Genomic DNA, 23,807 nt, shown 5'->3' on the forward strand with positions numbered 1-23,807 from the left:
GTTAAGCACACAAGAGAGCTTTTCAGAACACATCTCCTCTCTGTCCATTCGCTCAGACACAATCAACTCCCCAGTCCTTAGATTAATATCCACATACCGTCTGCTATTACCTTCGGTGTCGATTCGAGCCTTGCGAGAGGCCAATCTTTTCAAATCAAGACCAACATCCATTGCAACATTTCCAATCACTGTCCCACGTTTCAGTTCCTCAGGAATAGAATAGCTTACGTCCCCATACGCGCTCGGAACAATGAAAATACACAATCCGAGCCAAACATATGTATAAACAGCAGTCCGCTGGCATATCATGATGAAATCAAAATTATAGTTTGTTGTCGTATCCAGGCAAATAGTATCCTATATTGCTTACTCCTTGTATTCCGTAAAAATCAGTAAAAAGGCGACTTCGCTGTCTTAATGGCGATGTAAAACAGTGCTGCAGGACAATGTGACAGTGGGTGGAGGTTATACACAGTTCACCATGGATGAACAGCGACACTGTGAGTTTTTACCTGAACACTGCAATTTGACTAGGAAGTGATAAGTGAGCAAGGATCACCATGTTGGTTTTTTGGCACAGTGGTCACTAAATACCAAGCCAAACTAATGTGTTTAAAACTCAATACCAGACAGGGAGAATGTCAACGCCACTAATGACACTGTGAGCAAAATACGCACAGGCATGAATTTGCATTAATTTGAACACCACATAACAAATCAAAACACCGTCTATCAGATGGAAAAGGTCGTTATGATTATAAACACAACTGTTTGCCCATTTGCATGACCCAAAACGCAGCTACCAATCATGGAATCTGTATTACCTGTTGGAGAGCTTCTGGTTCCTCACATGGTCCGAACGGCTCATCAGCAGTAGAGGACTTGGTCAGAGTCTGGTCAGCAAGCAGAGTCCCATCATTGTAAGATCTGACAAATTTGAAGTCACTGGTGCGCGACCCAGTGGTCATGTACGCGTCATAATTATAAGCACTGCGCAACGTCATAGTGCCATCCACGTCTGCGTAATTTGGAGGCAGATTGCCTAGCTGCACGATTAGAACGTTCACAATTTCCGCTTTAGTTCCGGTAAGCTAACCCATTTCCGGCAAAGAGTATGTTCCAGTTGGATCCTGAAGATGTCGCTTTTCTACAGTCGATGTTTGCAAGATTTGCCAAAGATCACGGTGAACGATGTCCACCGAATTATTCAGGCGGCATCATCCACTCCACGGAGTAAACGGGAGAAATGATTCAAGATGTATATATCTAGTTACATCGACAATTTTGAAGGTAAGTCCAATATTAAATGACTTTCACACTGAGCGACATTAGCGTTAACTTAGCAGCTAACTAACGTTAACAACCAAACACATCTCTGAGGTAACGTTGGTGTACACTTTGATCTTGACGGTGTTTGCCTATGTTTTGAGTAGGCTAACGTTAATATGATGTTCTGTTTTGTTAATGACAACATGATGTTATTTCCATATTAGTGTCAAGCAAAGAGCCAGTGACAGGGAGAGTGAGCGTCCGAGCTACCTGCTATAGGTCACTGAGGAAAAACGAGAAGCCTCACGACCTCAGAGTAGGATCAGAGAATGTCTAATAAGGGGAGAAGGACCACTAGCGAAATACTTCCGCATGGTACTGCAACTAGAGGGCGATCGCGAGCAAGTGATGAATGAATGGGTGGCAATGGAGCTGAACCCCCCAGTACCACATTTGTCTTTATATAATTTTTTCTCCTGAAATTGCATTAATGCATGCGATGCAGGATAACTTGACTTGACAATTAGCTGACCAATGCAATTTTCTATATGTGTTGTTATTCCTAAAAACCCTTTCAAAGTTTTCATGTCACGTGACACAAGCGAACCACTTTACGGCCATAGACCTAAAAGAAGGTTCAGCTTCACGACGGTCGTAATCGGTCGCGATTGTCGCGAGCATCGATGAGCTAAATGCTAGCATGTCACAGGGAAAACGGCCCATCCTATGAAAAGCAGAAAGGACATGAGTGACTTTTTATTTCATTTCCAGTGGAAAACCCATACTCAGGTAGCTACTACGACAATGTACATTAAGAAATGAAGTTGTCAACTGTGAAAAAAACGAGTTCTAGCCGCTTAGCCCCATAGACCACAATTCATTTATCACTTGCTCGGCAACGCCCCTAGCGGAATTTCAACAGATTGCAGGAACAATCTGGTACAATGGAGTTAATAGGAAGTGGACCGGCTCTCCCTAAAGGGGCTCTGGTAGGATCAAAATAGTTCAGCTGTTCCTTATTTCCAAGCCATTTCTGCAACATGTTCTGGGGATTTCATGTGTCTAGTTTGAAACTGATTAACATCCCAAAGAAGGCAAAATTAAACTGTTTAACCGATGTAACACTTAAAGTAGAGTTGAGATCTAGCCGTCATGAAAACTCCAGAAACCGGTTGTGACAGTTGTTGTTATTGTCAGATATTCTGTTCACTAACAAAAACTTTATGGTTAATCTTACTAACATTACTATGGACTAAATATATGAACACATAAACTTCCTTTACTTATTTATTTAAATGAAATCATGATGTTGTTATTTTTACTTCATGAATAGTAAAATTATTATTATTATTTTTTTTTTTAAAGATCCTCCTTGATGGCTCCTCTCCAGTACAGCTGTGTGAGGCTGTCTGTTCCTGTGTGGCTGGCCAGGTACTTTGCAATCACAATGTTGCCCTGCTCTACCAGACTGCACATTATTCACAGCTCCAACTTAGTGCTGTACCACCCGTCCGGAGCTGCAGAGAGGATGAGAAAGGGTGTGGTTCAGACCGCTGCTATGAAGAGGGGCCTGGCACTGGAGCCGGTTGCTGTTGAGGAGTACTGCAGGGTCAAGAACCTCAACTATTGGCCCTGTGGATTTGTAATCCATCCTGATGCCCCCTGGTTAGGCTGTTCCCCTGACGGCATTGTGTTTGATCCCTTAGAAAACCCTCCATTTGGCTTGGTGGAGATCAAATGCCCCAATGCTAAGAGCTATGTCGACTGCAAGTACTTAAAATCAAATGGTGACACTATGTCACTAAAACGGCAGCATGCATACTATTGGCAGGTTCAGGGGCAACTTCTCATCACTGGCATGGAATGGTGTGACTTTGTTGTCTTTGCAGAAGATGACATGGTCATACAAAGGATATACAGAGACAAGGAGATTGCTGAAGTGATACGAGAGAAGGGAGATCACTTTTTCTTTTATTTTTACATGGCTGTTTGTTTAAGATAAAAAAAATAATCTTTACTTTCTTACAGATTGTTCTATTTACATTCTGTCTTGAGTTTACAATTTGTTGTTATTCTAGATTACCCAACTTTTTGAATCAGTTGAAGTAAATCAGTTCAAGTTATAGATTTGTAAAAATGAACAATAACATCTCTACATTCTGTAATGTTTGGGGTGTCAACAGCAAGACATCAGTTCAAGTTGAATACATATCTACACAAAATGAACAATAACATCTCCACACCTGGTGATATTTGTGCACCTGTAAAAATGAACAATAACATCTCTACATTTGGTGATATTTGTGCACATGTAAAAATTAATAATAACATCTCTACATCTGTTGGTGATTGCACACAGCAGAAAAATGTCTCATATGTATTAACATATACCAAAACATTTACCAAAAATGAACAGCATCTCTACATTTGGTAATATTTGTGCAGGTGTAAAAACTGATATCGTTAGGATCTTTTTTTTTTTGTTTGTGCACATCCAACATCAAAACATCGAGTTTGATACAGATTTGCAAAGAAAGAAATCTGTTGTAAAGGTAATTTTGTTCAGCTGTACACACCTGGTCCTTAGAAGTGAGCAAAAGTCACCTCTTTGATTGAAATTAAACAATAACATGATTGAATTGAAGAGCAGCAGGTATCTGTTCAAGTGCTGTAAAGATTTGTAATAATGTACTATAACATGTTTGAATTGAAGAACAGCAGATATCTGTTCAAGTGCTGTAAAGATTTGTGAAAATGAACAATAACATCGCCTGTGTAGACACTAACCTACCACCTGTGTTTTGTCTTGTTTCCTGACACACAAGCTCTGTACAAATTTGTAAAAATGTACTATAACATGTTTGAATTGAAGAACAGCAAATATAAGAACAATAACATTTAAAGAACTGATTAAGTTAACAAAACAAACATTTAAGAACAGATTTTTTGCTGAAATAACCGATTTAAAAATAACCATTCACTTTTGTGCAGCCCATGCCTTCACCAGAGGTCCATTCTGGTAATTGACCAAGAGGCATGCGACAGAGAACAACTGGTCAATGCTCCCACACATTGACAGTGGGATGGCTTTGTCAAATAGTTTGTTCTCCTTTACTCTCCTGATGCATCGTTCAACATGAACTCTGAGACGGGCAATTGACTGTGTCTGTTGGACATTCTCTTTGGACATCTGCGTGTTCTTGACAAGGAAAGCTGGTCGATACACTTTCCCAGGGCAGAGATTGTCCACAAGAAAGCCCTTGTCCACCATGATGGCCATCTCTGGTGTGAGGCATTTGGTGATGCCCGACTGCTTGAAAATCTCCCTGTCGCTCATTGAACCTGCATACAGCGGTGACACAAAGGTGATTACACCATGTGGTGCAATCCCGATCATGGCCTTAAAGGTGGTGTGAGACTTGTATGTCGAGTAGACTTCACTCTGAAGAAGGAGGGAAGAGGGTGTCTGACAGTAAATCTCTGTGCAGTCAAGCACCACTTGTGTGTCAGGAAACAAGGCGAACTCCGGTGGTAAATGAGCTTTCACTTCTTCTGGTGGAATCCACAGACGCATGGAACCCAGTAGATAATACAGGAAGTATGTCCATGTTGTTATTATTCTGCTGGCTGTGGAGGGATGAATCCTGAAGCGGCTGGCGAGGTCCCTCAGAGGCAGGCCTACAGAGAGGTGCATCAGAAAGAGCAAGAGCTCATCAACAGTAGCAAGCTTCGTAGCTCTAGGTTGAGTTGGTTCACTGCTACCACTAGAGGTGATTCGCACCATCTTCGTTTTAGCAGCAGGCTCCACCAATTGCCAAAACTTTTGGAAGTGTTCATAGGATGCAAATCTGAAATGATAAAATCACAAGACGTTTAGAGCAGCAGTACAATATTTAACTACTTAGTAGAGGCATAACCGTAGAAAAAAACTGCGTACACTGTTTAAAATAAATTATGGTAAATTGATTATGGTAAATGCTTCTTTGATTTTCTAATAAGTATTTGTTCTCTTAGCTGTTAATTGTGGCTTCTTACTGTTTACCAGGTGATGGGCAAAAATATTGTGTTGATGATTTTCAGAATATGGTCAGATATACCATTAAGGAGAAGCCCATTAAGCGACATTACTGGTTCAATCCGTGTACAGACTACACACATCAGGACTAACCTGATTGAACTAAAGATAAATAGAAACATATGGCTAATCATAATACATTTTTTATGATATGTATCTGTTGAAATGAGGCTGGCAGAAGGCCAGGTGTAGATATGACATGCTAGTGCGTTGCTTCGTGGGGGCCTGTACCAAACACAAGCTAACGTTACAGACATTATGCGGATACTAAACATACCTGGTGTAGAATCGTATATCCTCGTCGGAACCGACGAGGCGTTGGAGTCCAAAACGAGACTGCAGTTGCAGGTATTCCACCTGGTGTTGGAGTTCTTCAACCTTTTTCCTGAGGGATTCATTTTCGCTCATCAGCTCAGCAACTTGCGGCTTTGACGTTGACGTGCTATATGTATGATCTGACGGTGGCGGCGGCAGCACTTCAAGGTCCGATGCACAGTCCTGGTCAGGGGACGGGGGTCTCGGCCGTCGCTGCCAGACATTAAGCCTAGGAGCTGGCAATGTGAAGTCATTCCACACAAACAAGCAAGGAACAGCACCTTTCTTTAAACGTTTTGGCCCCTCGGTCGTAAGAAAGTCGTCAGGGAGGAAATGCCTGCTGCAAACCCGAGTCCCCTCCGTGGGAGCGAAGTTGTCCCGCCGGATCTTCACTAACCACCTCAGCTTTACCTCAGGATCCGCAGGAAAACGGTGAAAACTGAGTATTGAATTATACTTAGAGGAGTTTGTACACTGTGGTACACTACAGTGTAAAGACGTTTTCTTTATCTGGCGTTGAAAAGTCAACCGCCTTGCCTTCACAGTTAGCAGACTCATAGCAACATTATACGATGCTAACCAAGCGCTACAACAACAAACACTACACCAGAAGTAAACCGGAAGAAGTCCAGCTCACCAGAGCACCCGGAAACACTTAATGTTCTAATCGTGCAGCTAGGCAATAGGCACTGGGAATGGCGACCGCTCCGTCGAATAGCAACCTGGGCTTTCTCCGATGGCAAAACTTTACAGCCAGGGTGATAATAATAAATGTAAAGAAAAACGTGCACACAGACACCAGTGCAATGATCAAATACGTGGTGAGCTTGGAGCCATTATCCTCGTGAAACATATCCTTTAGTTCCGGAATTTCAGCTAAATTGTCTGAAATGAGCAAATGCATTGTGCAAGTAACACTGAGGAAAGGCTGTCCGTTATCTTTCACTGCGACAATAAGGTTCTGTTTTATGGCATCCGATTCTGAAATGTCTCTCTGCGTCCTGATCTCTCCACTGTGGACACCGATTGTGAAAAGTCCAGAGTCTGTTGACTTAACGATATTATAGGAAAGCCATGCGTTCTGTCCTGAGTCTGCATCCACAGCGATCACTTTGGATACCAGAGAGCCAGCATGCGCAGCTCTGGGCACCAACTCAGTCATATAAGAGTTATCTTCGGGAGATGGGTATAGTATTTGGGGAGGGTTGTCATTCATATCCATGATAGAGATACTAACAGTCACGTTACTACTAAGGGGCGGTGAACCATTATCTCTGGCCAAAACATGAACTTGAAAGTTTTTGAACAGCTCATAATCAAAGGACCGCACTGCCTGAATAACGCCAGTGTCGCCGTTAATAGACAGCAAAGATGACACCGGCAGGCCATTCACTTCAGTAGGTAAAAGAGAGTACATTACTGTACCGTTCTGTCTCCAGTCGGGATCACTTGCTGCCACTGAGCATATAGAGGCGCCCTGTTTATTATTTTCGGTTATCTGGGCACTGTAAGACTTCTGCTGAAATACAGGAGGATTGTCGTTTACATCCGCCACAGATAAATGTATCGTTTTGGAGGAGGAGAGAGGTGGAGCTCCTTCATCAGTAGCGGTTATGGTGATATTATAATCACTAATTAATTCGCGGTCAAGCTCGCCTGTTGTCACTAAAGAAAAATAGTTTTTTACAGATTGCACCAGTTTGAAAGGGACGTTGTGTTGAATTGCACAACGGACTAATCTATTATTATCAGCATCACTGTCTTGCACATTTATAATTCCCACCTCAGTGCCCGGTGGCGCATTCTCAGGGACAGGGTTATTCAGTGACTTCAGAAATATCACAGGGGCGTTATCATTCATATCTGTGATATCTATAGTAACTTTACAGTCGGATGTTAGACCATACCCGTCCTTTGCCTGAACACGTATATCATATTTAGACTCCTCCTCGTAATCTATGGGTCCAATGACCGTTATCTCTCCTGTCCTCTCATTCAATGAGAATGCTTTTCTGGCCTTTTCGGAGATGCGGATAAATTCATAGGTAACCTCCCCGTTTACTCCTGTGTCTGCATCTACAGCACTAACCGTTAGCACGGCGGTACCTACGGGAGTATTCTCCGGTAAGGCTGCAGTGTATAGCTCCTGACTGAACACTGGGGCATTGTCATTCGCATCCAGTACAGTGACATGAATAGCTACGCTGCCGGTTTTCGGTGGACTGCCACCATCAATGGCAGTAAGGGTCAGTTTTACCTCCTGCTGCTGTTCACGATCCAGTTCCTTATCTAGCACTAATTCACTGTATTTTACACCATCACTTTTAGTTCGAACAGCCAGAACAAAATAGTCATTCTTTTCTAGGGAGTAGCTCTGAACAGCATTGTGTCCCACGTCTGCATCGTGAGCCTCGTCCACGCGAAACAGTGCACCTTTAGCTGCACTCTCGCGTATTTCTAATTTAAAAACCTCCTTCGGAAAAACTGGTGCATTGTCGTTTACATCCTGAATAAGAATATTTATGCGATGTAGCTCCAAAGGGCTCTCTAGCATTATATCTACAGCAAGCATACATGAACTCCTCTCAGAGCATAACTCCTCTCTGTCGATTCGGTCGGCCACTATCAATTCCCCATTTCTGAGATTAATGTCACAATAACGTTTGCGGTTACCTTCGTTGTCTATACGCGCCTTGCGAGCAGTCAGACTTTTGATATCGAGTCCAAGGTCCTTGGCAATATTTCCGATTACAGACCCCCTTTTGGTTTCCTCCGGAATGGAGTAGCTCAAGTCTCCACACACACCGTGCGCCATGAAGATAAAGAGAACAAGCCGCAGTATTTCCATAGTCCCAACCCCGTCGACAACAAAATGTACACGCAGTCTGAAAAGCAAGCTCCAATATTCCGTCAAAAAGTGAATACCCCAATTGACATTCCAATATCCATATATTTCGAGAAGCCCGAGCACCAGCCAAAGCAAATAAAGGTAGACGTCTTAGTATCACAAACAATGAAATGTAGCCCACAATAAGAGAATGCAAGTGGGTGGAGAGTTCACCATTTCCCCCGTAGGTGAACAGCGACACTGTGAGTTTCTAGTCAACATTGCATCACCAAAATAATCAAAACACAAATTATCAACTTCATTCAATGTTAGGCCAAGAACACAACATGGACTGAAACGAATCAATTAAACATGATCATGTAGTTACACAGCATGGTTTGGATCCACCCTTAATCCAGCACAAGTATCCGACAACATGAGTGGAGCACATTTACACAAGATTCAGCGTGTGTTCAGAACTTTTCAAAACTTTTTAGATTAGTTCATAAACATGAAAATCTATTTTGAGTCAAAATAGATATCAGATATGCCAAGAATATTTGTGTTATATCTCCCGCTGACATGTAATTACTGACTCGTAAACTGACTCGTTTTTGGTGATGCGTAACCAAAAAAAATAATTAAAAGTATAAGCATTACCTGTGGACTTTCCGTTTCTTCACACGGCCCAAACAGCTCGTCTCCAAGTGAGTGTTTTCTCAACGTCTGATCTGCAAGCAGTGTCCCATCATTGTAAGAACTGACGAATTTAAAGTCACTGGTGCGCGATCCTGTGGTGAGGTATGCGTCATAATTATATCCACTGCGCAGCGTCATAGTCCCATCTACGTCTGCGTAATTCGGAGGCAAATAAGCGCTGGGAATGGCGACAGCTCCGTCGAGTAAAAGTCTGGGCTTTCTTCGATGACAGCACCTCACGGACAAAGTAATGATGATGAAGGTCAAGAAGAAAGTAGACACCGATACTAATGCGACAACCAAATACCAAGTGAGCTTTGAGTTGTCCTCATAAGATACGTCAATAAGTTCAGGAACCTCAGCCAAGTTATCAGTAATGAGTAAATACACAATGCATGTTGCCGACAGTGAGGGTTGTCCGTTGTCTTTCACTGACACAATGAGGTTTTGTTTCAAGCCATCAGAATCTGAAATGTCCCTCTGCGTCCTAATCTCTCCACTATGAAGTCCAATTGTGAACAGTTTAGAATCCGAAGATTTCACAATGTGATAAGAAAGCCAAGCATTTTGACCAGAGTCGGAATCAACAGCAATCACTTTGGAGACCAGCGCGCCTCCCTGTGTAGCCCTTGGCACCATTTCCGTCATAAGTGAATTTCCCTCTGGAGATGGATATAATATTTGTGGATGGTTGTCGTTCTCATCTATTATAAATACAGTCACAGTCGCATTGCTGCTAAGAGGGGGTGATCCATTATCTCTCGCCACCACATTCACTTTTAAACTCTTGAACTGTTCATAATCAAACGACCTCACAGAATGAATGACTCCTGTATCTCCATTGATAGATAAGTATGTTGCCACTGCAGGGCCATTCATATCATTCGCCACAAGTGAATAAGTGACAGTTCCGTTTTGTCGCCAATCCGGATCTATTGCTTTTACTGTGCAGATGGATAAACCTGGCTTGTTATTTTCAGCTACATGGGCCCTATAAAACTGTTCCTCAAATGTAGGGGGGTTGTCGTTAACGTCAGCGACGGTAATCTGTATTTGTTTGACAGATGACAGGGGAGGGGAGCCCTCGTCAGTCGCAGTTATGGTGACATTGTACTCGGACATGAACTCACGGTCCAAACTGGCGGTGGTAACTATGGAGTAGTAATTCTGTATTGACGGGACAAGTTTAAATGGAACTGCTTGCTGGAGCGAGCAGCGGACTATGCGGTTGTTCTCTGAATCTCTGTCTTGTACATTAATTATGCCCACCTCTGTTCCTATTTCAGCGCTTTCAGGGATGGGAGTATTCAGAGATTTCAAATATATTACAGGGGCATTATCATTCACATCAGTCACTTCGATTTTTACTGTACAGTATGTTGTCAGCCCCGGCCCATCTTTAGCCTGAATACGCAATTCATGAATGGTGCTCTCCTCGTAATCTAAGGATCCAATCACTCTAATCTGTCCTGTCTTTTTATCTAAACCAAATAACTTCCTATCTTCAGCAGACATGTGGCCAAAGGCATATGTAATTTCTCCGTTTGCACCCTCGTCTGCATCAGTAGCGCTAACTGACACTACAATAGTATCTACGGGTGAATTTTCGGACAGACTAACCGTGTACACGTCCTGACTGAACACCGGAGCGTTATCATTAGCATCCAGCACCGTGATGTGTATGGCCACCGTACCCGATTTCGGTGGAGTCCCACCATCGATGGAGGTGAGAATCAGCGTCACCTCCTGCTGCTGCTCTCGGTCCAGCTCTTTATCTAAAACCAACTCGCCATATTTTCCTCCTAAATTGTTTGCATGCACATTTAAAGCAAAATATTCATTGCTTTGTAAAGTGTACGTCTGAACTGCGTTCTGGCCAATATCCGCATCGTGGGCTTCGTCCAACAGGAAAGTGGCACCTTTAATAGCTGATTCCCTTATCTCCATTTTAATAGAATCCTCCTCAAACTGAGGAATGTTATCATTAACATCCTGAACATGGATACTGATTCGGTGTAATTCCAAAGGATTTTCTAACACCAGTTCTTGACTTAAAAGGCACGATGCTTTCTTTCCACAAAGACCCTCTCTGTCAATTCTATCGGCAACAACCAACTCCCCAGTCTTCAATTTAATATCACAATAACGTTTATGCTTACTTTCAGTATCAATACGAGCCTTCCGAAGATGCAGTTTATTTGTGTCGAGTCCTAGATCCTTCGCAATATTTCCAATCACTGATCCGCGTTTCATCTCCTCCGGAATAGAATAGCTTACGTCTCCATAACCACAGTGCGCCATGACAAGGAAGACAAAGCAACGTAACACGAACTCCATAACAGAATATCTTCTGCGTCCCATGCTCTTTCAAAAACAAAGCCTGGTCTCCAACGAACGGTGGCAAAATTATTACTAAGCGAGGCACACAATAAGTCACAATTTGAAGAGGAATTCCACTTTTAAGACGAAGCCAGCACTGCACCGATCAGCAATAACAGGATGCAGACGTGTGTGTGGAGCTCATCCCACTCTAATGGTTCAGCTGGTCAACAGCGACACACAGAGTCGGTCAGAATGAACAATATATGGCATATAAAGGCTGAGTTCACATTTTTGTAATACTGATAATAATGAAACAGCAGAAGAAACAAATAATTCCCAAACATACATTTTCAGACTTGTATGTATGAATGTATTTTTCAGACACTTCACAATGTTCCCAAGGGCTGAACAATGTATACAAACGCCACTACAACACCAATTCAAGGATGCAAAATACTTCTTTGTGTGCCCCATACACATCCAAAAGGAGTGCCCACAAAACGTTGGGCCGTTATTGTTATAAAAGCATTATGCAACAGACACATGTGGCAAAACGCACCGGCGATAACAAAATAATTATTTATTTGGCTTACCGGAGAAGAACGTTCAGCTTCGTTTCCAGGTGTACTGTGGTCGTTTCCAGGTGTACTGTGAAAGGCAGGCGGAGACTCGTTCAGTGTCAAGTCAGCAGGTAATGTCCCTTCATTGTAAGCGTTGACAAATTTAAAGTCACTGGTGCGAGACCCCGTGGTGAGATATGCGTCATAACTGTAACAGCTGCGCAGAGTTCCGGTGCCGTCCACGTCCGCGTAATTTGGAGGAAGATAGGCACTTGGAATGGCTACCGGTCCGTCAAATAACATCCTTGGTTTTCTTCTGTGACAGAATCTCAAAGCCAGAGCGATGATGATGAATGTGAGGAAGAAGGTGCTAACTGACACCAAAGCTATAATCAAATAAAAGGTGAGTTTGGTGTCATTTCCCTCTGAAGACAAGTCTTTAAACTCTGGAACCTCGGCCAAGTTATCTGATATGACTAAATAAACAGCACATGTAGCAGAAAGAGGTGGTTGTCCATTGTCTCTCACAGACACAACAAGGTTTTGTTTCATGCCATCAGTGACAGAGATGTCCCTCTGTGTCCTAATCTCACCGCTGTGCTCACCAATAACAAACAGTCCAGGGTCGGTAGATTTGACAATACTGTATGACAGCCACGCATTTTGGCCAGAGTCGGCGTCGACCGCTATTACTTTAGACACCAGAGAGCCTGCTTGGGCAGCTTTCGGTACCAGTTCAGTCATGAGAGAGTTTCTTTCGAGGGTTGGGTATAGTATCTGTGGGGAGTTATCATTGTCGTCCATAATGAGGATGTTCACGGAAGTATTGCTGCTAAGTGGAGGGGACCCATTGTCTCTTGCTACAACAGTAACTTTAAAGCTCTTAAACTGCTCGTAGTCGAATGGTCTTACTGCATGAATAACACCAGTGTCGCCATTGATAGATATAAAAGAAGAGACGGAGTGGCCATTGACTTCGCCGGGTACCAGCGAATAAAACACGGTGCCATTTTGCCTCCAGTCCGGGTCTTTAGCCAGTACTGAACACAAGGATGAACCTGGCTTATTGTTTTCAAGTATGCTGGCATGGTAATATTGCTTCTCGAATACAGGGGAGTTATCATTTATATCGCCTAAAGATAATGAAAACGTTTTGGAAGAGAAGAGTGGAGGAGAGCCATCATCTGTTGCAGTTAAAGTAATATTATACTCTGGCTGAGCTTCACGATCCAATTCAGCTGTTGTCACTAGAGAAAAATGATTTTTCACAGATGGAACTAACTGCAGGGGTGCATGTTGATCAATGGAGCATTTAATCTTGCCATTGGCTCTAGAGTCTTTATCTTGCACATAAATGATGCCAATAGCCGTGCCCGAAGGTATATTTTCAGGTACCGGAGAGAGTAATGATTTAATAATAATGAGTGGAGGATTGTCGTTCAGATCTTCAACTTCTACAACAACTTTGCACGACGCAGCCTGGCCTGCCCCATCTTTAGCTTTCACACGGAGCTCGAATGAAGATGACTCCTCGAAATCTATTGTGCCTTTCACTACAATAACCCCTGTTGTTGGATCTATGCTGAATAGATTCTCAGCGTTGACTGAAAGATAGCTAAATTCATAAGTTACTTCTCCGTTTGCACCTTCGTCTGCATCGCTGGCGCTAACATGAACGACAGGCGTATCCAATGGGGAGTTTTCCGGCAGACTCACCTCATACACAGGCTGCGTAAACACAGGGACGTTGTCATTCGCATCGAGCACTTTTACATTTATAATCACTGACCCGCTCCTCTTGGGAGTCCCTCCATCATAAGCGGATAGAATTAAAGAAAGGTGGTCCTGTTTTTCTCGATCGAGCTCATTCTCAAGGACAATTTCACTGTACTTGCCCCGGTCTGTGCTGCTATGAACAGCGAGTGAGAAATGTTCATTGTTCGAGAGAGTGTAGCCCTGCACAGAATTCACCCCTGTGTCTGCGTCATGTGCCTCATCAATAGAAAACCGTGCTCCTTTAACAACCGATTCCCGTATTTCCAAATTAATCACATCGTTCCTGAACTTTGGGGAGTTGTCATTAATATCCTGTATGTCCAGTGTTATGCGGTGAAATTCTAGTGGGTTTTCGAGAAACAAATCAAAATGCACCGCACACGACGGTCTCTGGCCACACATCACCTCTCGGTCCATTCTTTCGTTCACAGTCAGCTCTCCGGTCCGCGAGTTAAACTCACAATAGCGTTTGCTACCTTCGAAATCCAGTCTCGGTTTACGAGCAGAAAGCGATTTTGTGTCAATTCCCAAATCTTGAGTAATCTTCCCGACTACGGAGCCGCGTTGCATTTCCTCCGGAATGGAATATCGAAAATCGCATTTACAACCATGGAGGATAATGCAGATGAAGAGGACAAAGCCTGTCCATACTGACTGAGCTTTCACAGTCCAGAGAGGTCTCATCTTGCAGATATATCCCATTGACCAGTAAAACACACGAAAATGCCCGTCCGATTTCTAAAATGAGATTGATCCACACATAGAGTAAGATTATGCGCGTTGAAATCAATTCCGGATGCCCTGTTATATTAAGCTGCTACTTTGTGTCGGCCTATACCTAAGGAGGGGCATACAAACCCTTCCAAAATTGATAAACAGCGACACATTGTGTTTCCCTATTAAACTGCAAGACGTGTCCCAAAAGGCTCACTGTTTGGTGAGAATATCTCACATGAAAAAGTTTCAAGAAAAAGTTCTAACACCGCCGGAGAATTTGCACGCTGTATCATTGAGCTGATTTAAGCACCATGGACAGCAACTGCGCACTGCCGCGATTAGGCTGGAGCCGTCTGTCCCTTCTCACCTAACCCCCATGTCGTCTCTGGCTGCAGCGCTCTGTACCCAGTGCATGAACTAGCACTCATGGTTACGAAGACTTTCGATCATGATATGAGTTAATGTACAGTTTAGTGAAGTTGATGCTTAGGTGTTTAAACTACTTACTTGATTTGAATGCTAAATCACGTGGATGACTTTTGCCTTACTATTGCAGTAAAACATGTGCATATTTATTCATATATGTATTTATACAGTTATGTTTATGCATGTATGCTAGCCTGTGCCTAGCTTTCCACAGTTAAAACATCAATGAATTTCAATTATATGTCCAAATATAGTTATTTCTTAAAAATCCCTAAAGTCTATCCAGTCTCTTATGGTGTATTTGTATCATAAATGGTCTCCATTAACAATTATCTGAGTATCTGTGCCAATATCACAGTACCAGATTCAAAATATATATAAGTATAAGTATATATAATCTTTTGATGCTGTGAGGAAATTTGGTCTCTGAATTTATCCCAATCCGTAAATTAGTGAAACACACACAGCACACAGTGAGGTGAAGCACACACTAACCCGGAGCAGTGAGCTGCCTGCCACAGCGGCGCTCGGGGAGCAGTGAGGTGCCTTGCTCCAGGGTACTTCAGCTGTGGATGTGGGCAAGGGAGAGCAGTGCTCAACCATTCCCCCCGCCCACAATTTTCCTACCAGTCGGAGATCGAACCGGCAGCTCCAACCAAAATATCTGCAACATAAGCGCCACTGTTCACATTTTTGACATGGGAAAGAATGTACTGTAATATTGAGCCTCCATAAAACTACTATCAACTATCAACTGCACAGGTTGTGAACTTGTGACTGCAGAATCCTGTCTCCATCATTTCATGATTCACATATGCAGTAACATTTTACTTGTTTGATGAACAATGCAATTCATGTCATTTGTGTGTACTTTTTATTTTTTTAAAAACCCAATCAGTTCAGAATTCAGTCAGTTTCCATATACAATTGACATTATAACTGTATTTCATTTAATTAATATATAGAAGTGCATGTATTATTAACATATTAATTGCGATACATTTATATCCTTATGTGATAACACTTTATTTTAATGTGTCGCTGTTACAGTGTACCTACCTAATTAGGTACAGTGGTACAACCTGTGTAGTACATGTTAGTACATGTTGTTACGCAGGTTGTACCACTGTAACTAATTAGGTAGGTACACTGTAACAGCGACACATTAAAATAAAGTGTTACCATTTCATTGTTGATTTTTTACTGACACTTTCGAAACGGCACTATCTTATTAGCCATGTTTGGCCATTAAAAAGTAGCATTTCTAGGCTAAACTCCTCGGGATGTATGACAGACAAGGAGCTCAGTTAGCACATGTACATCTGTGCCGCATGCACAGTGATTTTATATAAGCCATAGATTCAAAACAAAATAGTGATATTGAGGGAATTGTAAAGTTAATCAGTGTTTTTGTGTTCAAATGCAATACTTTATATATATTAATGTATATATTTTAGGTCTCCAAAATATCTGAACATGAAGATTAAATGTAGTCTAAAAGTCTAAAGTCTAAAATGTTAGGTGGGACAGCTAGTAGGAACATTGACATCTATGTGGGAATAGCTTAATGTAGGATAATTTAGTGAACAAGTGCCGAAGTCTGGGTAGACTGTACATGTTCATGAGCACTAAAGAATGGTCAGTCAATAAACACACCTGGGCAGAGGAAAGTGCACCTGTGCAACACTGAACCATAATGAACACACAGAGTCTTGAGGTTTTTGTGGGTATAATTCAACTAAACACAGATGAAGGATGGTGCCTACATGGAAAAACCCAGTGGAATGATCATGAAGGCTGCTCTGTTGGTGATGTTTTTGCTTACATAGAGTTTGTTTTTTTGTTTTTGAAGTGAAATAGACTTGAATGTTGAATAGGCCTGGTTATTGATTGGTCACTGTGGGAAATGCCCTTCATATAGCACAATGAGTTTACCATCTCAATGGTGTATATCTGAAATGTCCTTAAAAATGTAGAAACAATAAGTGCATTTGATCTCAAGTAGATACAATTACGGACAGTGCAGGGCCCTCGGGGTCATCCTATCCCCAACACCCAGTGCTCCTAACTGGCAACAATAAACATCAGCATGGCACTAAACAGCATCCCTTCCCTCTCATCTAAACTATACCATTAGTCATATGTTGACATATTGTCATTTGTAAACACCAAAAGTGACACTAGTTTATAAACTCTCTGAGTCTCAGATTTTGATAATCTGAGTCTCAGATTATCAAATGTCACAATGCCACAAACTGATAAAGGTATCAAACATGTCTACTTTTAATAGTGTCAATATTGATTCATGAGTATTGTTTAATTGATTGGACAATTTATTCAAAACAGATATTGTAAGTTTTGTACCTGAGCCACGGAGGATGTGGTTTCTTTTATAACATCATATTTCTATTTAGGTGCTCATACTGTTCAAGTGAGAGGGACTAGGCCTACTCCATCTGTTTGCAGGTTAGCCTACTTTAGGCTAAACAGTACTTGTTGACATGGTCAGCCTTTAATAGAGTTCGTTTTAGGCTACTCCTCCTCATCTTACAGTTTTTCTCAATTGTTTACACACAATTTCTGGTACTTCTGACACAATTCCCATAATATGTAGCTCATGCACCAACCTCCTGAACCGACTGTGCTGAACTATAAACACAATTTCTGCTTTACACTCAAATTTCAGTTCTATAACACACTGTTTTCAAAACACTACACACAATTCTGTGCATTAGACACAATTTTCATGAAGAAAACCTCTTGTTTTCACAAAGAACACACTGCCATTCAAATTCTAAAGCTAACTGCTCTACCATGCACACTGACTCATCAGATGGGCAAACTCCTGTCACACAGTCTTACAATTAGCAATCAGAGCTTTAGTATTACAGTAGTAGTACAGGCAGAGGCAGAGCCAGAGGAGTGAGAGTAAGAGGAGGAGGATGGGGAGGCCAAGGACTGTAATCTCTGATGAGATCCGAGCCACTAGAACATTGCAGTGCTGCGTATCAATAAAGTACAGTACCGGACAGTACAATACAGCTCAATGAGCACAGTAGTACAGTATTGCCTGTGGGCTGTTCTGTAAGACTGTAAAAATAAAGTATGTTTCAAGTACTTTGTATTCCTACACCGTTTACAGTATTTTACTATTTGTTTGGCAGCCGAAAGATTACCAACACAAGGGCTTCTGTCTCCTGAACAGGAAACTGAAATCATGAGCATTGTCCTAGAAAAAGTCTCTTGAGAACAAAAGAGCATTTTGAGGAGAAATTACATTGTTTTGAAGGTAAAGTGTCATTTTGCAGGAGAATTGTGGAGTTTTGCCCATTGTGTGTGTTGTTTTGGATTTGTGTGTAGAGTTCTGAGAATATGAGGCATGTTTTCAGAAAATGTGTGTTAACAATCGAGAAAAACTGTAATCCGCTGCTGTAAATCGTCACATGACAGCAGGCTACAGCACAGGACGAGTGGGGCAGCGGCACGCTGTGTGACACAGAGAGAACTGCAAGTGAATCCACCCTTCGACTTCTCACCGAGAGGATGCTCCAATGCGGAAGCAAAAGCGCAAGGAAGAGCGTTCAATGTGCCAAAACATGGTCCAAATCATTGTACACGTCAAACACGTTCTCTCTACTGCCTTCAACACAATTGAGAAAAGAAATGCATTTGAATTTAAAGGAATATGCGGTAGTGTTTTCGGCGGAAAAACAAAAATACAGATAGGTAAATTCGCTTCGATGGTGTGGGTGAATACAATGCGCCTGCATATGATTCGTTGGTCTATATGGCCTACTTTAATCGGTCTCTAAGCATACTCCCTTATCTACGTTTCTGACTGGCAGCTTAAACAAGTCTCACCTCAACATCAGGCTGTTCTCACTTGTCTGTCGTAGCCCGCTCTCACGTGTCCCTCTGATGATGATGATTATAGTGCGGATCCACCACTTGGTTTGAGGTCTGTTGACTTGTTTGTAATTCCGTTGCTCTTTCCCTCACCATCTTTAAGATCCACTGTTGCTTTTTCCCGTTTACCATTAGCCATTCCAATGCTGATCATTAACGTTGGTTTATTTTTTTTATCAGGTCCAAAAAAAGAGCCCTAATGTCCTGACATATTGAAGTCGAGCCGCCTCTCTTCTCCAGTCACCACGACCAACGACTCACGAAACTTCATTCTAAACATAACTCAAAAAGCTTTCGTATATGTTGTCTTGCTCTGGGGGGGTTTATTCGACAAACACTTTGGAACTTCATCAGTTTTTACAGCACAGCCCCGCTTGCACTGGTCGGGGGCGCTATAGGACAGTCTAAAAAATACATTTGTAGACTTCACCATTCACAGACTTCTAGGTTAGATTAAGTGCTGTCTTCACAACACAACGGCCAGCGACTGTTCCTGTTATGTATTTTAAGGTGACTGTCAAGAGGATAGCTGTATAGGATCAACGATACTCGTTTATATTGTTGTTTACCTCCAAGACAGACAGCCGCCTTTTCCTCCACGTTTAATGCTCAACGAGGAGTTTAAACATGGACGACATGCTGTAGCCAAATACAATACTGCTGTCAACAGTGTTTCGTCTTGGTCTTGTGTGGGTTCCACGCATCAATAAGGTTATTAAAAGCCTTACTACTCGTCGAAATCTTCTCCCTGTACATGTCTGTACACTACAGCGTGCTTCTGTTTTGCTACGTAACACAATGCGTCTTCCCGCAGCGCATTGTGGGACCTGTGGTCTTTCAAAAATCAAGGCGTTGTCAGTGTTTTCCGATCGCAGAGCTCCGTGGGCTGAGTAAAGTGTAAATACTAACCTCGTTTTATTTAGGCTTTTATGTCGCTTTACCAATTAGCACAGTTTGTGGATTAGTTATGAGATGGAAAGCAGGAATGAAATATGCTGGCTCAGTTCATGAATGGTGCACACGCACACATTAAATGAGTCAGAGTTCTCTGCATACAGGGCACGGGGGAGGATTTAAAAGCCCTTTTTTTCAGATCAAAGTAATCAGATGCTAATTGTATCTTGGCCGCACCGACAGCGCTGGGAGCAGAATAATGAAGAGCCAAGAGATTCTGTACCACCAGGGTTCATCAGATATGCCATTCAATGAACCTCAGCCTCACAGGACCGAAGTATTTGTGCCTGCCAGATGGGTGTGCCTGCTTTTCATCTCTCTCTCTCTCTCTCTCTCTCTCTCTCTCTCTCACACACACACACACACACACACACACACACACACACACACACACACACACACACACTACCGCCATCACAATGTTTTATTGTTTTTACCTTAAAACAATCTTCAAACTGCTATATTAATGGGAGGCGACATTCAACATTTCACATCCCGGAACCATAGCCATCTTTCTGCTCCATGAGACATCCCTTCTCAAAGCACAGCTTCATGAGATGTATTGTATGCTTTTATTCAGTACCACACCGTTGGCATTCACTGCACTCATTTTGCATTTACTGCACTCATATTTCCATTGATAAAACAATAATTTCTTCCATTTTCAGTAATGTAAGTGGACCTGGCAAGAACATGTCGTTCAGAGGTCAGTGGTGGCTGGCGATTGAAAGGTCACTTGTCTGAATCCCGCACAGTCACAAATGGTGAGTTGTACCCTCGGACAAAACATTTGATATATCTCAGTCCACTGAGCTGTACAATTCGATGGTGGTTTGGGTTGGGAGTTACCCTGGTGCCCCATCCAGGGCGAGTTGGTGATTCATCCACTTAACACTACAAAAACCAGGTGTAAGCACCAGGCCTATTAGCGGTCACGTCTGGTTGACCTTCAGATAGATAAGTCACATATTCATGGATTCATGTAATACTCATACATTAATGGAGGCTCAGCGTCAAATTGGTGGAAGTGTTTGAGATATGACTGTTTCTCCTGCCCTCTCACCCTTGTTGTACTGAGTTGTGTTTAACTCTCCAGTGTCACACTAAGTTTAAGCTTACACAGGAAGACTTATTTTGTTCTGTGCAGTGTGTATGTGCAGTGCAATGCTCTTTGCAAAAAGTGTAAAGAAAAATTGTTCCCCATGTCACCATATTTCTTTATTGTTTATTATAGTGTTGCCAAGCTGCTAGAATGCTGCCCAGGGGTGCACTTGAACAACAACTACTGGCCTTTAAACACACACACACACACACACACACACACACACACACACACACACACACACACACACACACACACACACACACACTCTATTATGGTCATCAAACTTTATTCATGTGTGTGTGTGTGTGTGTGTGTGTGTGTGTGTGAGTGTGTGAGTATGTGGGTGTGTATGTGTGTGTGTGTGTGTGTCTTGTGCATTTTCATTTGAGGGAAAGCGTGAGCTAGAAAAGGAGTCGGCTGTATATCCCGTTAAGCGCCGTACGTACCTGTTGTTTATTCCGCTCTGGTGTCTCATCTGCTCTCTGCAGGCCTGGCCTGGCGACAGCCTCTGTGGCCGTCAGCGCTCTGATTTATGGCGGGCGGTAAATGTGCCGTCGCCACGTCTCTGGCCCCTGCCCGCTCTGCCAGCTCAGCAGGAAGTCGCTCGCTCTCTGCTGAGTCACTCGGCGTGGAGGTGAGAGCGACCCTGGACGCTCCCCGACCGACCATATAGCGGCCGTCCACCCCCTGGCCCTCCCTCCTCCTCCCTTGAACCTGTTCCCAGGACAGTGACGGTACAAACTGCGCCGGAGCGGTGCCAGAAGCCGCTCCAGAACTACACAGCTCGGTGACATCTGACCACCAACACAACTGCCACCACCCAAACAAACTAACAAAACAGAACATGGCACCGGCCCGCGCCCCAGTGATGGATGATGACAAGTGTTACGCAATAATTGATGCGCACAGTTTGTCAGCTTGAGTTTGAGATGTGCCGTCTCGGTGACACTTGATCAAAGCGCTTGCCTCCTAAGCAAACAGGACTTCTCAGCAAAACACTGTCATGCTTTTTTGATGGATCCGAATGAATGATTTACTTTGAGCCTGTTTGAGATGCCATTATTTAACCCCTTTTCTGTCACTCCATTCCATTCCCATGAATACCTAAGCAGTTGTGTTAGGGATGCAGCTGAGGTTTATGTGTATGTTACTGATGGTCTCTTGCTGACTCATCTTCACTACATGAAACAGGTACAGAGATCCCCCCCCCCTTCCTCCCTCCCCTCCCCACCCTTTAACCCCACAGGCCTCTCCTATGCAGTCTCTGCATCCCACACATCACTCCCACTCTGGCTCAGCGTGCTCTGTCACAAAGCATCTCCATATTCATTAGCTGGGCCCTCTGCCTCCGCTCCTGTAGAACTAGCGCTGCTGGCTAGAAGCGCAGCCCATTTACTGTGTTTTGTTTATTTGGTTTGTTCGGCCACAAATGTTTGTTTACTCCCAGCTAAGCACTTAAACGGAAGGTAATTGAGAAAGCACACAGTGCTGCGATCTCTAATAGGCACTTTGTGGACGAGTCCTCACGGACGTGGATCTGTTTGTGGGAACGAGGTGGAAGGGGGGGGGGCACAGGAGTAACCGCAACGAGCCCATGGAGAGGGGGCGAGCTTCTAGCAGTTTCTATCTGGGACTGCAAGTCAGTGTGGCTGCAGTACTAGGCACTGCAGTTGTGGAGATGCGCTGTGCGCGCCTTTGAAGTTCAGGAGACTGTCAAATGTTCTGAGACTACACCCTTCCCTTCTCTCCCTTTTCAACTCCACCTCCACCTCTGATTGTCTTCATCTCTTAGTTGAGCCAGAGACATGTTGCCATGGAAACCTGTCCCATCCTTTTTGGTAACTATAGTAACCTCTTCCTTGATCGCATCGGTGTAAAAGCTGTTTGTGATTCACTTTCCATCATGTATTTTTTTGTTATTATTATTTTGAAAGTTGCAACCATGATGTAAACCTCTCTACAGTGTTATGTGGCATTTCTTAGAAGCTAGTTTCATGTAACAGATGAGAGAGAGCGAGAGAGAGAGATAGAGTGAGAGAGCGATAGAGAATCTGAAAAGTGCCAACATCTCAGCTGCTGTTCAAAGGCTTGTTGAGAGGACTGAGTGCTGCACACACAGAGACCAAACACAAGCAAAAGGCTCCACAGAGATGAGATGAGAGAGGCAGCGCGCGCTGGAGCACTAAAGACTGGCTGGTTAACACTCATCAGCCAGCCAGTGACGATGAAAGCCTCATTAGCAGAATAAATGAAAATTAGCATCAATAGCAGATGTCGTTTCAGATGATCAAGACTTCAGGGCACAATGACTGCTTCCAGAAATCCCTCAATGGCTTAATGATGGCTAATTATTATCATCATTCCCCCCCCAAAAAAGTGAAAAAGAAATGTAAAAAAAAAAAGAAAGAGAGGGAGAATTCAGTGTGGATCGATAGATGCGTGGATGGCTTGTGCTGTATCTGTGCCTCCCAGGCTTACTCATCCTGTCTCTGCTGAGGCAATGTGACGGCGCCATGTCAGGGCAGAGACGGCAATTAATTCACTGAGACATGTGAGAGGAGAGAGAGAGAGAGGGATAAAGAGAGGAATGAATGAATGATGGAGGGAGAGAAGAAAGAGAGAGAGAGAGAGGAAGCAGGAGAAGTGGAGAAACAATTCTACTAAGTACTGTATTGTGTGTGTGTGTGTGTGTAGCCACGATATCCATGCTACAAAGATGAGTATTTCTTTTCATTTCCTCATCAAATCTGACAATCTGATACTTTTTGCCTAGTTTTGGTATTGGTATCATCTTCATCATATCAGGGAATACGGTTTATGGTATATGGTGATTTGAGGCACAGACTAACACACCTG

At 43.0% G+C, this 23,807-nt stretch overlaps 3 protein-coding genes across 3 annotated transcripts; all 3 read right to left on the reverse strand.

Annotated features, from left to right (window-relative positions):
- Positions 1 to 806: 806 nt before the first annotated feature.
- Positions 807 to 8,507, reverse strand: LOC134068599 (protocadherin beta-15-like). Its single transcript, XM_062524284.1, has 2 exons — positions 6,341 to 8,507; positions 807 to 1,042 (listed from the first exon to the last, which is right to left on the reverse strand). The coding sequence occupies exons 1-2, from the start codon at positions 8,505 to 8,507 to the stop codon at positions 807 to 809; spliced, it is 2,403 nt and encodes an 800-aa protein (XP_062380268.1).
- A 355-nt stretch (positions 8,508 to 8,862) lies between these two features.
- Positions 8,863 to 11,546, reverse strand: LOC134068600 (protocadherin beta-15-like). Its single transcript, XM_062524285.1, has 2 exons — positions 9,147 to 11,546; positions 8,863 to 8,895 (listed from the first exon to the last, which is right to left on the reverse strand). Exons 1-2 carry the CDS (start codon positions 11,544 to 11,546, stop codon positions 8,863 to 8,865), a joined length of 2,433 nt encoding a protein of 810 aa, XP_062380269.1.
- Positions 11,547 to 11,715: 169 nt separating this feature from the next.
- LOC134068601 (protocadherin gamma-C3-like) lies at positions 11,716 to 14,527 on the reverse strand. The gene is made up of 2 exons (XM_062524287.1): positions 13,784 to 14,527; positions 11,716 to 11,727 (listed from the first exon to the last, which is right to left on the reverse strand). Exons 1-2 carry the CDS (start codon positions 14,525 to 14,527, stop codon positions 11,716 to 11,718), a joined length of 756 nt encoding a protein of 251 aa, XP_062380271.1.
- Between the last annotated feature and the right edge of the window lie 9,280 nt (positions 14,528 to 23,807).

Source organism: Sardina pilchardus, chromosome 21 (assembly GCF_963854185.1).
Source record: "Sardina pilchardus chromosome 21, fSarPil1.1, whole genome shotgun sequence".
NCBI lineage: Eukaryota > Metazoa > Chordata > Actinopteri > Clupeiformes > Clupeidae > Sardina > Sardina pilchardus.